Raw genomic sequence first — 15,656 nt, forward strand, 5'->3', positions numbered from 1 at the left:
ATTTGTTAAATTGACCTGTCTCTCTTTTTACATTTATTTATTTATTTATTTATAAAGATTTTATTTATTCATTTGAGACAAAGGGATGGAGAGCATGAGAAGGGGAGAGACAGAGGGTCAGAGGGAGAAGCAGGCTCCCCGCTGAGCCGGGAGCCCGATGCGGGGCTCGATCCCAGGACCCTGAGATCATGACCTGAGCCGAAGGCAGACGCTTCACCATCTGAGCCACCCAGGCGCCCCAACCTGTCTCTTTTGAAACAACTACCATGCTGATACAATTTTTGTATTTTTTAATACTATTTAAATCTGGTTTAGTATTACCTTTTATTTTTTCCTTCATTTTTAAAGTTATTGAATATTCTAACATACTTATTCTTCCATATGAACTTAAGATCCAAAGAAAATACTACATTAAGATTTATATTAGAATAATGGAAGGCCTGGGTGGCTCAGTCGGTTAAGTGTCTGCCTTAGGCTCGGGTCATGGTCCCGGGGTCCTGGGATCAAGTCCCTCATCGGGCTCCTTGCTCAGTGGGGAGCCTGCTTCTCCCTCTGCCGCTCCCCCTGCTTGTGCTCTCTCTCTCTCTGACAAATAAATAAATAAAATATTAAAAAAAAGATTGTATTAGAATAAGGTTAAATATTAAGATTTTAAAATTAATTTGGTAACTGATATCTTTACAGTTGAGTCTTTCTATATGCTATAATTTTAAGAAGTATTCCTAAATGTTATATAGATTTCTTTAAAAAGGTCTTACATGTGCCTTATTAATGTTTTGTTAAAATTATTCTTTGTATTTTATAGTTTGTTGCTATTGTGAATGGAAACATTGATAAAATTTTATCAGTGTTTACCTCTGTTTTTTGGAAAGCTATTTTTGTATATATGTAATACTATTGTATATTGTGTATATGTATATTTGTAATGGGCTATCTTGGTGAATTGCCTTTACAATTATAATCTTTTTTAATTCAGTTGATTTTCTGGGATTTCTAGGTTTTTTAATAATATCTGCTAATAGGGGCGCCTGGGTGGCTCAGTCGTTAAGCGTCTGCCTTCGGCTCAGGTCATAATCCCAGGGTCCTGGGATTGAGCCCTGCATCGGGCTCCCCGCTCAGCGGAGAGCCTGCTTCTCCCTCTCCCACTCCCCCTGCTTGTGTTCCCTCTCTCTCTGTGTCTCTGTCAAAAAAATAAATAAAATCTTTAAAAAAAAATATCTGCTAATAATGATAACTTTATGTCTTCCTTTGCAATGTTCATACCTAGTACAAGGAACAGAAACTCACTCAGATTAGCTCAAGTGGAAAACAAAGTAATTTGTAAGGATACATTCAGACAGGAAGGCAAAAGCTATTTGGATCTAAGGAAATCTAGGGATTTCTATCTTCTGTGCCCACTCCCTTAGTCCCCTTGGTCTCCTGTGTTGTGCAAATGTAGTCTATATCCCTTTCCCTAAGCATGAACCTACGGAAGGGCTCTTGGACTGACTTATCACTATGTCACCTGCAACTGCCCTCCTACGCTATCCTAGTTCAAGTACCTGGTCCAATCAGTTCAATCCAGATTCAAAGGGTTTGTTTTGTTATAAGCACATATAACCATCACTAAGAGGCTTCCTAGTCTATCTAGTGAGCCCCTCTTTTTTTTATCTTACTGCATTGGCCAAAACTTCAACAGAAAATTTGAATAATTACTTGGAAAGCAGATACCCTCTTGCTCTAAAAATTAACAAGATATCCCTAAAACTTTGTTATGCAGAGTATTTCCGATTCATCTTTATAAATCCATTTTATCACATTTTTAGAACTCTGTATTTCCCCAGTTTAATAAGTTTTTATTTTATTTTTTTTAAGATTTTAAAAATTTATTTATTGGACAGAGAGAGAGACAGCGAGAGAGGGAACACAAGTGGGGGAGTGGGAGAGGGAGAAGCAGGCTTCCTGTGGAGCAGGGAGCCCGATGCAGTGCTCAATCCCAGGACCCTGGGATCATGACCTGAGCCAAAGGCAGACACTTAACAACTGAGTGACCCAGGCGCCTCTCCAGCTTAATACGTTTTTTTAATTTTATTTATTTTTTTAAAAGATTTTATTTATTTATTTGAGAGAGAGACAATGAGAGACAGAGAGCACAAGAGGGAAGAGGGCAGAGGGAGAAGCAGACCCCCTGCTGAGCAGGGAGCCCGATGTGGGACTCGATCCCGGGACTCCAGGATCATGACCTGAGCCGAAGGCAGTCGCTTAACCAACTGAGCCACCCAGGTGCCCCCAGCTTAATACGTTTTAAAAAATCAAAATAGATGCCTTGAACAATTGGTTTTTTGAATATATGAATATGGACACAAAAATCCTCAACAGAATACTCTCAAACCAAATCCAGCAACATATGAAAAGGATTGTACCCCACTGACAAGAGAGACTTGTCGCAAGGCTGACTTAATATCTGAAAATCAATTAATGTAATATATTGTATCAATAGAATAGAGAGCAAAACCCACACGATCATTTCAATAGATGCATAAAAGGCATCTGAAAAAATACAACACCCTTGCATAATAAAAATACTCAACAAACTAGGTTTATAAGGGAACTTCCTCAACCCCATGAGAGCATCTATGAAAACCCCACATTTAACATCATACTTAATGGTGAAAGACTGCAAAATTTCTCCCAAGATCAGAAACAAGACAAGGATGTCTGCTCTCATTATATGTATTCAACATTGTACTAGAGGATCTAGCCAAGGCAATTAGGTAAGAAAAAAGAAATAAAAGACAAAATTAGAAAGGAAAAAGTAAAACTAACTCTATTTGCAGATGTCATGATCTTGTATATAGAAAATCCTAAGGAATCTACAAAAAAACCCCTATTAGTATTTAATTAGCCTATTTTACTAATTAACCTTTTAGTAAATGTCAGCAAGATTGCTGGGTACAAAACAATATATAGAAATCAATTGTATTCTATACACTAGTAATAAACAACCTGATATTAAGAAAATTCCATTTACAATAGCATCAAAAATAATGAAGTATTGAAGAACCTGGGTAGCTCATTTGGTTGAGTGTCTGACTCTTGATTTCAGCTCAGATCATGATCTCAGGGTGGCGAGATCAAGTCCCATGTCAGGCTTCCCACTCAGCAGGGAGTCTGCTTCCCTCTTTCGCCCTCTCCCTTTGCCCCTCCCCACACTCACACTCTCTCTAAAATAAATAAATCTTTAAAAATAATAAAATACTTAGAAATAAATTTAACAAAAGAAAAGGAAGACTTGTACAAAGGAAAGTATAAAACATTTTTGAAAGAAGTTAAATGGGGTCTAAATCAGTGGAAAGACATCTCATGTTCATGGATTGGAAAACTTAATATTACTACAATGATAATACTCCCAAAATTGATCTACAGAGTCAATGTAATTCTTATCAAAATCCTAGGTAACTTTTTTGCAGAAATTGACAAGCTGATCCTCAAATTCATTTGGAAATGCAAAAGACCCCAAATAATTTTAAAAATGAAAATAAAAGTTACAGGACTAACACTTCACAATTTCAAGACTTACTACAAAGCTATAGTAACCCAAAACGGCATGGTACTGACATAAGAATAGACATACAGATTAATGGAAAAGAATCCAGGATCCAGAAACCCATACATTTATGGTCAATTGATTTTTTTACCAGGGTACCAAGACAATTCAATGGGGGAAAATAGTGTTTTTGACAAATGGTTCTGGGACAACGGATATCCAGATGTAGAAGAATGAGGTTAGATCTCTACTTCACACCATACAAAAAATTAACTGAAAATTGTTCAGAGACATAAATCTAACAGCTAAAACTATAAGTGTCTTGGGAAAAAAAGCCATTGGAGTAAATCTTCATGGCCTTTGGATCAGGCAGTAAGTCCTTAGATATGACACCAAAAGCTTAAGCTAGAGAAGAAAAAACAAACAGGACTACATCAAATTTTAAAACTTTTATGCTGCAAATTATGTATTAAGATGGTGAAAAGACAACCCACAGAATGGGGAAAATGCTTGCAAACCATGTATCTGAAAAGGGATTTGTAAACAGAATGTACAAAGAACTCTCATGACTCAATAATAGCAAGAAAAATAATCCAATTAAAAATGGGCAAAAGATCTGAATAGACATTTCTCCAAAGATGACGTACAAAATGGCCAATAAGCACATGAAAAGATGCTCAGTATCATTTGTCTTTAGAGAAATGAAAACCAGCATGATAAGGAGATACCACTTCACACCACTGGGATGACTGCAATAAAGCAGATGGACCATAGTAAGTTTGTGAGGATTCGGAGAAATCGGAACCCTGATGGATTACTGGGGGGAAAGTTAAGATGGTGCAGCTGCTTTGGAAAAGAGACTGGCAGCTCCTCAAAAGATTAAACAGAGTCATATAACCCTGAACTTCTATCCCTAGATCATCGAAGAAGAGTAAAAACATATGTACACACAAAGGCTTGTATGTATATCAGTGTTCATAGCAGCATTTTTCTTAATTGCCAGAAAGTGGAAAAACAGTTCAAATGCCTGTCAACCGACGAACAAACACAATTTGGTATAGCTATGCAATGGAATGTTATTTGGCAATAAAAAGTAATGAGCTGCTGATCCACGTTGCAACGCGGATGAACCTCAACTACGTTATGTGAAGTCAAAGAAGTCAGTCACAAAAGGCCACATAATATGACTCTACTTATTTATTTATTTTTAAAGATTTTATTTATTTATATGAGAGACACAGTGAGAGAGGGAACACAAGAAGGGAGAGTGGGAGAGGGAGAAGCAGGCTTCCCGCGGAGCAGGGAGCCCGATGCGGGGCTCGATCCCAGGACCCTGGGACCATGACCTGAGCCGAAGGCAGACGCGTAACAACTGAGCCACCCAGGTACCCTATGACTCTATTTATATGAAATGTCCAGAATAGGCAAACGTATGGAGACAGAAAGTAAATTACTGGTTTCTCAGGGCTGAGACAGCAAGTGACTGACTGCTGATAGGTTCAAGGTTTCTATTTAGGGTGAAGAAATGTTCTAAATTTAGATTATGGGGATGGTTCCACAATTCTGTGAGTATACTAAAAACCGTGAAATTGTAGTGTGAATGGGTCAATTTTATTAACAAAAATAATACATATCTTTTGGATATGACATAATCTGATTCTCTCCTTTTGTATATGTTGGAAATTTCCAAAATAAAAAGTTAAAATATATACCCTGTGGCATCCATCAAGATGGTTTCCTTCAACCCACTAATGTGATGTTAGTTAATAGACTTCCTAGTGCTGAACTTCCTTTTCATACCTGAAACACAATCCCCCAAACTGCCCCCCCCCTTTCTGGTCATGATATATTGGTTTTTTAATACACTTAGAAATCAACTTGTATTGATAAGTGATATAGATTTGTGGGTTTTTTCCTGCTTTGTCAATGTTCAGTTTTCCCTTCCTGTAAAACTTCTGATATTTTTCAGTTAGGCACATGACCACACAGAATAATGTGTTTCTTGTTTCTGTGCAGCTATTTGTGGCCATACAAGTTTTTGATTATAAGATATAGGCAGAAGTGTCATATGGCAGTTCTAGAAACCATCCTTAATAGAGGTGGCACCTGGCCTTTGCCTTTTCTCACCCTCCCCCCTTCCTCCATCCTGCTTTCTGGAATACAGATGTAATGGCTGAACTAGCTGTTACTGTCTTCCACCGTGAAGACAAGGTGGCACCATGAGCCAAAAGTAGTCCGGATCACTGAGGACATCATGGCTCTGTGCTGATGTGTCAGCTCTGGGCTACCTACCTGTGGACATTTACGTGAGTCTTGTTTCAGTCCCTCCAACCGTGGGTCTCCCTCACTCACAGCTGAACCAAATTCCACCTGATAGGTCAGATTTTGATACTAGGGCTACCCTGGCTTCATAAGATACACTGGGAGGTTTTCAACTTTAGTTAAGTCTTTGAAGCTGTGATAGAAACCCGCTATACAGGGCGCCTGGGTGGCTCCGTTGTTAAGCGTCTGCCTTCGGCTCAGGTCATGATCCCAGGGTCCTGGGATGGAGCTCCGTGTTGGGCTCCCTGCTCAGCGGGGAGCCTGCTTCGCCCTCTCCCACTCCCCCTGCTTGTGTCCCCTCTCTCGCTGTCTGTCAAGTAAATAAATAAAATCTTAAAAAAAAAAAAGAAAAGAAAAGAAAGAAAGAAACCCGCTATACAACCATCTCAGCCCAGCAACTTTGTAGTGCCATTTCTTTGCCAGTTTTTTTCAGTTTCTTCCCAAGGCTATTATTTTATTCAGGTAGCCTATATTTTCTGGACTCACTTTGCATTTTATTGAAGTTCACAAATTTATTAGCAGGGGAGGTACATACTGTAATATAACTTATCAGGCTTTTTATGTGAAGTTGTTCCTAGTGTTACATATTTCTTTTTCTCTCTTTGTGTTTAGTTTGTTCTATTAAAGATGTGTCAATTGAATCAGTCTTTTCAAAGTACAAACTCATGGACTTATTTATAAATTTTCCAATAGTTTTGCTTCCATATCAGTTAATTACTGATTTTAAGTTGTCATTCTTTTTTTTGTTCTTGCTTTTCTAGACATTTGGGTGCCTAACTCATTAGTTTTCATTCTCTCCAATATAATAAAAACACGTAAGGCTATGAATTATCCTCTGATTGCAACACTGGCCACAGTGCAAAGCTCTTTGCCATATAGTATATATTCATTTTCATTACATTTTAAAAGGTCTGCAAATGAAGTTTTGGTTTCCTTTTCGAAGAATGTTATAAAATTTACAAGTGGTGGGGCACCTGGGTGGCTCAGTTGGTTAAGCGTCTGCCTTTGGCTCAGGTCATGATCCTGGAGTCCTGGGATCGAGTCCCACATCAGGCTCCCTGATCTGCGGGGAGGCTGCTTCTCCCTCTGCGTCTGCCTCTCTCTCTCTCATGAATAAATAAAATCTTTTTAAAAATTTACAAGTGGTTATACTGAATTTGATTTTCCCTTTGGTATTAATTTTTATTGCAATATGGTAGACTATGTGGCTTCGGCAGTTTCTACTTGTTAAAATTTTATTGAGATTTTCTTTTTTGGAAGAATGTATAACTGATTTTTGCAAATTTTCCATGGATTAAAAAATATATGCATTTTCTGTAAGATATAAAGGAAGACAGTGGTAAATACTTTAGGAAGTAAATGCTCATCTCTTAAATGTTATCTGTTTTTGTGTACTGGGTTTTAAATTTGGGTTTTAATACAGATTGATATTGAAAACTTTTTTTTTTAAAGATTTTATTTATTTATTTGAGAGAGAGAGAATAAGAGAGAGCACATGAGAGGGGGGAGGGTCAGAAGGAGAAGCAGACTCCCTGCCTAGCAGGGAGCCCGATGCGGGACTCAATCCAGTGACTCCAGGATCATGACCTGAGCTGAAGGCAGTCACTTAACCAACTGAGCCACCCAGGCGCCCCGATACTGAAAACTATTTTAAAACCAAAATGAATACTTGATTTGTTTTTTTCTACCACCTTTCCACAACTAAGTCTGAGCGCATCCTTTTTTCAGTACATCAGGAAGCAGATAGGTCTAGGCTGTTGGCCCAGCCTCCTTCGGGTGGCCTAATCAGTGGCTGCTCATCTGAAACAGGAAGCTGGTCCCATTCCATCACTTAAGACCCAGAGGTGACGGTTTAGAAGCTCCAGTCCTTGTCCCCCAGATGGCAACCCCCAAGAAAGGAGGTGACTACATCCCACCTCGTGGGGCCCTCACTGAACAAACCCTGCCTCAGGGAACTCCAGCTTCCCGCCCCTGCGAGACGTTGTCGAGGGAACTGAACAGAGCCGTCACTGGAGGAAGTGACAGTGGATGCTGATCATAGGCAAACCAAACATTTTGGTGTCTTCTGCTCCCTTGGTCTTGGTCAAGCAGGTGCTCCTCCAAATCTGACAAGAGTTTTACAGACCCAGGTGCAAATTATGTCCTTGTAGTCTCCTAAGTACTTACAACCCCCAGAGTATTGCTTGTATGTTACATGCAAGGTTTCAGACGGACTGGCTGGGTTTGGCTATGAAAAACCTCACAACACTTAGGATCCTGTCCACCCGGACAGGGCTGCAAGGTGTTCCCATTTTACCAGCAACATTCACAGGAAAGTACTGGAGGGTATCAGGGCTCCTCACTGAGTTTTCATTCCTGTTTGCCTTTACTCCATCATTTGACTGCATTTTATGTAAATAGTAGTTGGATCAACTTTGCGTCTACAAACTGGGTGCCCTTAGGTTTCTTCGTAAAGTCATTCTCTCAATATTTCAGCCACTCCGAAAGTCTTGAATATGAATAGCCTTTGGTGGTCACAGGGGAGAAGACACTGACCCAGGAGGCTCATTCTCACCTCCACTTCTTAGACCCACATGAGTAACTTTTTTTCTACTCACGTGTCTAGTTTTGACCACTTGGGGTTACAGAATTTATACTCAAAACTGGCCTTCCCTTCACAGAGTATTTCCCCAAGCAGTTGTTCTTTGTGATTTTTCACCTCTCCATCCTGAGCCCCAACATCCGTTAGCTTGGATGAGCCTTACCATGGAGAGATTTCTTCACATAAAATGTTCTGACCTTGTGGACAATCAGTGGGAATTATGAAGAGTACCTCTGACAGCAGTGGTTCACGAAGAATGAACGGCGGCTCCGTGAACAAGATCATGTGCACCTTGGGCAATGGCTATCTACTCTAATTCTCTCTTGGGAGGGGAGGTTGGGGCTGTTTGGGGGGATATCGCCCAGGGAATCAGCAGAGTGATGTGGCTTGGGCACAGCTTCTCTGTACCTCAGCTTGCTTAGCTATGAAGTGGGGATAACAAAACCCCCTCAGAAGGCCATTGTGAGGTCATTACTAAAGGACATTATAGTGGTCTGAGTTGGTCTAGAACATTCCCTGATATTTTCACTTTCCATAAAGGAAATCAGGATTAGAATGTGATTTACCTTGGACTCCTGGGCCTTTAAACACTCACCTTATTCCTAAGCTGCATCCAGCTGCAAACGATTTCCTGTCTCATGATTTCATCTTCCTTTGATTCACCTCATCAAAGCTGAGGCAATCACTGTGAACAGCGGTAGCAGAGCCCTTGGCTGCCCTCAACAGCTATGGTGGCATGGCCAACGTGTGATGGGGAAACAGGAGGAAACAAGCAGAAAAGCATGTCGCCGACCAGGCAAAGTGAAGCCCAAATGAAGTGGGGCAAGAGTGGCCTGGGCTTTGGTGCTGGGAAAACTGGACCACATTGAACGAGCTCCCCTGGACTCGGGAAGGTGTGTGGAAACGCAGACAGGTGCCTTCCATCAGTGACAATCCCTTCGGCAGTAATGCGGGTAGCCATTCCCTCCTCCTAGGAGTCCCACACAGTCACATGATACGCGCACTTAGAAGAGGGCCCGATCCCAAACAAGCACGAATGCTCGTGGAGCTCTTACTCTCACTGGACCCAAAGCTGTAGCTGGTATCTCCGAACACGCCAGCACCTTGGAACCACTGGAGCTGAGCTCCCCGGAGCAGGCAGCGCATGCCCCCCTCCCCCGAAAGACACCCTGAGAACCCACTGCAGCTCTTCTCCCAAAACGAAGGATGGAGAAGGGATGCACCACAGTTGTCTTCCAGGACTTACTCTCAGTATGGATACTTGTCTCTAGGAAAACCAAGAACTTAGTTTTTTTTAGTTGCCTGACTAGTACCAGTGAAAACCTGCCCATTTTCCTTCCACTCAGGTCAGGGAAGTTCTTCTGGGTAGGGCTGGGTCCAGTTGGGTCCTGTGGCCACTGGATGGGGGCCAGTGGCGGCTGCAGGGAGTACTGGGCCTACGCCCGCCCTGGCACTTGACCAGCTGGCTCCAGCAAGGTTCTGGACCCCTGAGTCTCTCCAAGTCCTTTCTCGGCTCAGAGGATGGTCATGAAGACGGGAGGAGTAGTTCTTTGTTCTACACGCATGTGTACCTCGGGCTCTGCGAGGCACTAGGCCCTGGTATGGGAACTCTGGGCCTTCTGGCCATGAGCCCTGGGGTGGGGGCTGGGCTGCCAAGACCCCTAGCAATCCGGCAGCCTGAAGACAAGTCCCCTCCTTTCTCTCTCCTGTGACAACCCAGGGCGGGGAGGTGAGCTGTTCTGCTTACACATTTGCGGGGGGTGGATGGGGTGTCCCGCTTCTCTGCCATCCCCAACAGCATCGAGCTCCAGCATGGGCTGGGCTGGGACACAGGCCTGTTCCTGGTCCAGCCGCGCAAAGGGGCTCCTGTCCTTGTCACAGGACCACACCCAGCAGCCAAGGAGTCGGAAGTCGGTCCCTAGCCAGGGGGCCGTGGGTTCATGGAAGCACAGCCTTATTTCAGAAGAAGGGGGAATCTGAAGGGGATCGTGGGATCCCAGACTGTAGCAATCTGCCGCAGCCCAAATCCCTGCCAGTGAGCGGAGGTAATCCTATCCCCCGAAGTTTTAAGAGAACAATTCAAACTCGGTCTTGGGACTTAGAGATGCCGCTGATGGAGGCAGAAGGGACGCCGGGGCTCCATTTCCCAGCAGATACCGGAGCGGGCAGGCTTGGGACACCAACTGGGCGAATTCTGGCACAAATGCTTCGGCTTTTCTACATCTGATTTCTGATGTACCTCTTGCCTTTACTCTGGAACTTGCAACGTGGCCAAGAATGGGAGCCAGGCCCCATTGCTGCGGGAACTCGGACAGCCAGGATGCATGGCTGCCTACAGGGCATTTATTTCCCAAACAAGATACAGATTCGCGGTTCAGACTCCTTCCTTCTCCTCCCCTCCCGTCCCCCTGCTCTAATGGGAGAATCTGACAACCCCGAGCCTCCAACAGTGGACGCCCCCCCCCCCCCGCCCCGGCCAGAAAGCCAAACATCTCTGTTCTCCTTAACCCCCGAAGGGAGGTGCTGCCCAAGCAGGGGAAGGACATGGCCAGCCTGAGGCCCCTGTCTGGGCCACTCAGGATCGAATGAGATGAAAATGAAAGCAGCCAGGGCGCGGGCTGGTCTTCAGTTAACAGCTGTTCCCTAAGAAGAACACTTGTCCTATTTATATCCATACAAGCAGTTTACTAAAGAAGTGATATAGCAATATTCATCCCAAACCTTTGCTCAAAATTCTCATTTAGCTTTTTTTCTTTTCATTAAAAATGATTTCTACCTTTGAAATGTCCCAGAAAGTATGGCCTCTTTGTTTTCCGATCCTCTGAACATGTTATCAAAGACAGATAATTGTTAATGTCATATAAGCATAAAAAGAGATTTATAAACCAGAAATGTATTCTCTGGGAGCCAAATCAGAAATGACTCCTTGAATAAGCTGTTATCGGTTTCACTGGTGAAGCCCTGGGATAAAGCAGCGCCTGAGTCAGGTCTGTTTGTCCTCAGGCTCACACGTCGTCAGACGCGGTCCCAGGACGATGGCAGCACAGCCGGGCACAGGGGGCATCGGCCGGGCCGCCTTGCTCAGGCCGGCCCGGGTGGAGGGACTGTCGGGGAAGGCCGGGTGGCGTGCAAAGCACACAGCTTATTTCTGAGGCCTCATTCATTGTGGACCAACAGGATCAGACGGCAGAAATACGTTGCTACAGGCTCTCCACAGTGGCTTCACGCCGGGGGGGCAGGCCAAGTTCACCAGGTCCAGGGCGTCTGCCCAGGGTCTTCAGCTCCGGCCCCGGGCACCTGTCTCCTGCCCTTCAGAACCCACCCAACAACAGCAGGTGCAGACAGACGCTGTTTCCTCCTGCGACAGCCAGGAACGCTCAACGTTCTGAAGTCATCGGGAAAACTGGGATAAAAGAACTACAGAGTGGAAAAAATGCTAGACGGTTCCAGCGGACGCCGTTGTGCAGCCCTCCTTGGATGGTGTCTACAAACATCATAAGCAACCGGTCGGCTTGTCACCGTCCCGAGAAGCTGCTTTGCCGCCAGAGGCTTAGCCACCCGCGCTGGCCAGGTGGGGCGGGTTTCCTTCGTCCCCAGGACGTCCCCCCCCAGCCAAGCTCCACTGCTGCTACATTTCACTGCTCCGTAAAAGGCCAGTTAAGCCAGGAGTCCGAGGAAATTTTGCTTTCTGCGAAATGATCTTGCCAACGACAGTTACGAAGTCCTGATGAAGTTTAGAGACAAGGTCTGATCAGAGGTGCCCACTGGAAGAAGCCTCGAGGAAATGAGGAACAACAGTGATGTGATCTGAGCAGTCAGATTCATTTCTGATACAGAATCGTCTCGAAAATAAGCCTATGCTGCTGGCTTGAGCTCCCGCGAGCGCCGGCTACCCTGCGGCACGTCCGCTCGGCCTCTCTCGCTGTCCACGCTCCCTGCTCCCCGGCTACATCCTGCAGAGCTTCAGCGGAAAGTTCTCCGTGAGGAGGTGGTCCGCGTGAAGCAGCACAACGATGTTAACCTCAAATTCTGAGAAGAGAAAGAACGGGCGTCATGCTCACCTGCCCCAGCGGCAGCCACCCCACGCCAACGGCACCACAGGCGGAACAGACTCCGAAAGGGGGGGGGGGCGCTGGGTGCCGTGGGGTGTCCATGTCCGCGTCCCACATACATCACCCCAAGCTTCCGGGAGAACCGGCGAGGACAGCGACACTGGCCTCTGACCGCCTCTGGCGCGCCTTCTCTAAGGAAACGTGTCTCCCGGCCTTGGGACAGTAAGGGGTCTGCTTCCCAACCACACCTCCCTTGTCCTCCGTCTTTACTAGAATCTTCTAAAATCCTTTCTGTTCTTTCATACTCGTTTGCTTTATTTTTCCACTTGAGACAGTTCTTAACGGAAGAGCCAACCCCCGACGGGCCTAGCCGTCCGGGTACACGTCTCCCGCCCCAAATGAGAAACTGTCCAGAAACAGCGTGCAGTTTAATTGCTGTTGTTTGGGTAGTGATTCATCTACTGAGACCCCTGTTTACACAATCGTCTCTCGTTGACAAGAGGAAGGGGTGCGCGAGCAGGGAGCTTCGTGCCAAAGGGAGAAGGCCTAGCACCGAAGCAGCTCAGCCCTGCGGAGGGGGCTTCGGGGTCACCGCACAGCAGGCCCCGGTGGCCGGAGTCCTGAGGACAATGTCCCCGCGTGTGGCTGGCTGCCTCCGCCAAGCATTGGCCATGGCAGAGGCCGTGCGCCCGCAGCACCAGCCCACTACTTCGCTCGCTTTGCTAATCGTCACGGCACTAGAATGGCCCTCTGGGATTCTGGTCCCCATTCTCTGCCACCATTCCCCCGCGCACCTCGCTGTCCTGCCCTGGAGGGAGCGTGGTGTGGCTGGACGCCCAGCAGGCGTGCAAGGCCCACGTTAGGGAGCCGGTGCTGGCTTTCCTTATGGCAGAGCAACCACTCCCCGGGGCACCCTCAACTCTGGGTGGGTTCAGGCTGGAGGCTGGGCTCGGGCAAGACTGCGCACCAAAGGTGTGCTCAGCACCGGCAGAGGTGACGGCGGCACGTGCGGATTCTGCTCGTAACTCGGGACCTGGGGCTCGCTCCCACCTCCCCGCCTGAGACTCAGAGCCTAACCTCGGCTGGCCACGCGGACGGCAGCTCTGGGCCCACGGGAGGCCGCGGCGCTCCACGATCGTGCCCCCCAAACCCCCCCTCCCCCCCCGCCACGGACACTCCCTGTGGCGAGCCTCAAACCAGACGGAACTCAGGATCAGGCATGAGGAGCATTACTGACATCCCGGCTGACGGACTGAGAGCGTGATTTCTATGGAAGAATCACAGGCGCTGCATGCACCGTTATGTGGACACTTTCTAAATCTGACAGAAACAGCAGGCAGAAATCTAGGTGCTTAAGGTAGAGCGTAGCAGAAAAAAAAAAGGTTAGTCCTCTTGAAGTTTATGTAGAAAAGCTAAGGGAGAAATCGACAGATAAGCTCCCCCTTCTAACTTGAAATCAAAGGACTCTGAAGTAAAATACCGCCTTGAGAACACCGTGCTGGTCGCCGTGCGAGCGCCTTCGGGAGGGCGAGGCAGGCTGGTCTGGGGGCGCCTGGGCAGCCGAGGGCATCACCCTGCGCTCTAGACCCCGGCGCCTCTCTCTCTGTACTGTGGGCGTAGACTACCTGTTCCATAATAATCATGCACATCTTTTTTGAGAACAGTCACGGCAACTTAGCTTGGGCCAGATCTGCCCCTGTGCGGCCTTCCGGCAGACGTCGCTGTCCTTGTCAGTATTTGGCAACAGTGAGTCTATGCCCCTTTGCGCCTGAAGCGCATGTCCTGACCCCGTTATGTGCCAATAAAAGCACTCTAGGGGCTCCACAAATACCAATCATGGAAAATGACCACGTCATCCTGAGCCGGTGGAACGGAAGCCTTCGCGATGATCGGCGCTCACACGGGATTGTCACCTGAGTCTCTGCTCGGATGCCGGCCTGTCCGAGGAGCCTCCCTGACCTCTGCACGCTCCCTGCGGGCTTGCTCCTGGCGGCGTCACTGTCCCTGCCCTAGCCCGCACCGATGGGATGGCGCTGCCTCAGGATGGGTATGGCAGCTTCTCAGGGAGCTTCTGTTGAGCAACCGGAGGACCCAGTGCTCTGCGCTGAGCCAGCCGAGAGCAGACCAGTTTGTCTGCCTCGGGGGCGCTCGGGGGCCCTTCCGTGGGCCCCACCATCGTGGGAGAATCCAGCGGGCCCATGGGCGTGGGAGCTGGTGCGCTTACCCACTTTGAAGTTGGTGGTTTCCAGCGTAGGGCAGGTGAACAGCCGGGGGAACACCATGTAGATGGGGATGGAGAGGCTCCGACACACATCTCCATCAGCGATCTGAATATTCTGGATCTCTGTGGCGTCTCGGGCATAGCCTTCTGCACACCCTGCACAAGGCAGAAAGCATCGTGTGCTCAGAGAACAGGGAACGTCCGAACAGCCTGGTCGACAGGCCCTCGGTGACCACTTCTGCCACTGGTTCTACAGGACCTGGAGTTCCCTCCCGTCCACATCTCACTTTCCCAGGCAGACGTTTCCTGGAATTGAGGGGCGCGCTCTTACTTTTGCTTCCACCGCGGCGCGTGAACCGCCGGCCGCAGCGGGCCCTTACCACAGGTCTCCACGCGGACCAGCTGCAGCTCTATGCTCTTGATGGCGGCCTCCGAGCTCTCAACCACCAGCTCCCCTGTCAGCGGCTGTGTGATGACACAGTTGGTGGAGTTGAGATGCCCTCTGATGAGAAATTTGGGGAGCAAGGCTCGCTAGAACAAAACAAAAACAAGACATCGGGAATGGAAAAGTGCTGAGGGAAATCACTCCGGACTCAGTCACTTGGTACAAATAAAAACTGAAAACAAAGTTGGGCAATTCTTAAAACCCGCTGGGACCCTGTTTTCCAAAATGGGAAAGAGGGACAATGGTACTTATATCTCCTGTCAAGTTCACGAACAGACTGAATTATTCAACAACTGTCTGCGGATCCCCGGTGCCGACTCTGGCTGGCTGGAACAGCTAGCTCCCACAGGGCCCTCCTGGTTGCCTCGATCTGACCCAGAACGCTCCTTCTTACCAAGCGATACTACATGAAAACTCCTGAGGAAGTTGCCAGGAGTGTTTACAGGGAATCGGTCGCACACTAGCCCCAAAACATTTTAAAAAGAGAATCAATTGAAAAATGCTCCCAA

The 15,656-nt window shown here is 46.9% G+C and overlaps 1 protein-coding gene across 1 annotated transcript in view; it reads right to left on the reverse strand.

Annotated features, from left to right (window-relative positions):
- Positions 1-11,093: 11,093 nt before the first annotated feature.
- Positions 11,094-15,656, reverse strand: part of VPS26C (VPS26 endosomal protein sorting factor C) — a 43,976-nt gene continuing 39,413 nt past the window's right edge. Inside the window, exons 6-8 of the mRNA XM_034990138.1 lie at positions 15,083-15,233; positions 14,706-14,858; positions 11,094-12,458 (exon numbers count right to left, since the gene is read on the reverse strand). Of these exons, the coding sequence (XP_034846029.1) occupies positions 12,376-12,458; positions 14,706-14,858; positions 15,083-15,233 (387 nt within the window). The 3' untranslated portion in view covers positions 11,094-12,375. The remainder of the gene's footprint in view (positions 12,459-14,705; positions 14,859-15,082; positions 15,234-15,656) is intronic.

Source organism: Mirounga leonina, unplaced genomic scaffold (assembly GCF_011800145.1).
Source record: "Mirounga leonina isolate KUSES-001 unplaced genomic scaffold, KU_Mleo_1.0 Mir_496, whole genome shotgun sequence".
Taxonomy (NCBI): Eukaryota; Metazoa; Chordata; class Mammalia; order Carnivora; family Phocidae; genus Mirounga; species Mirounga leonina.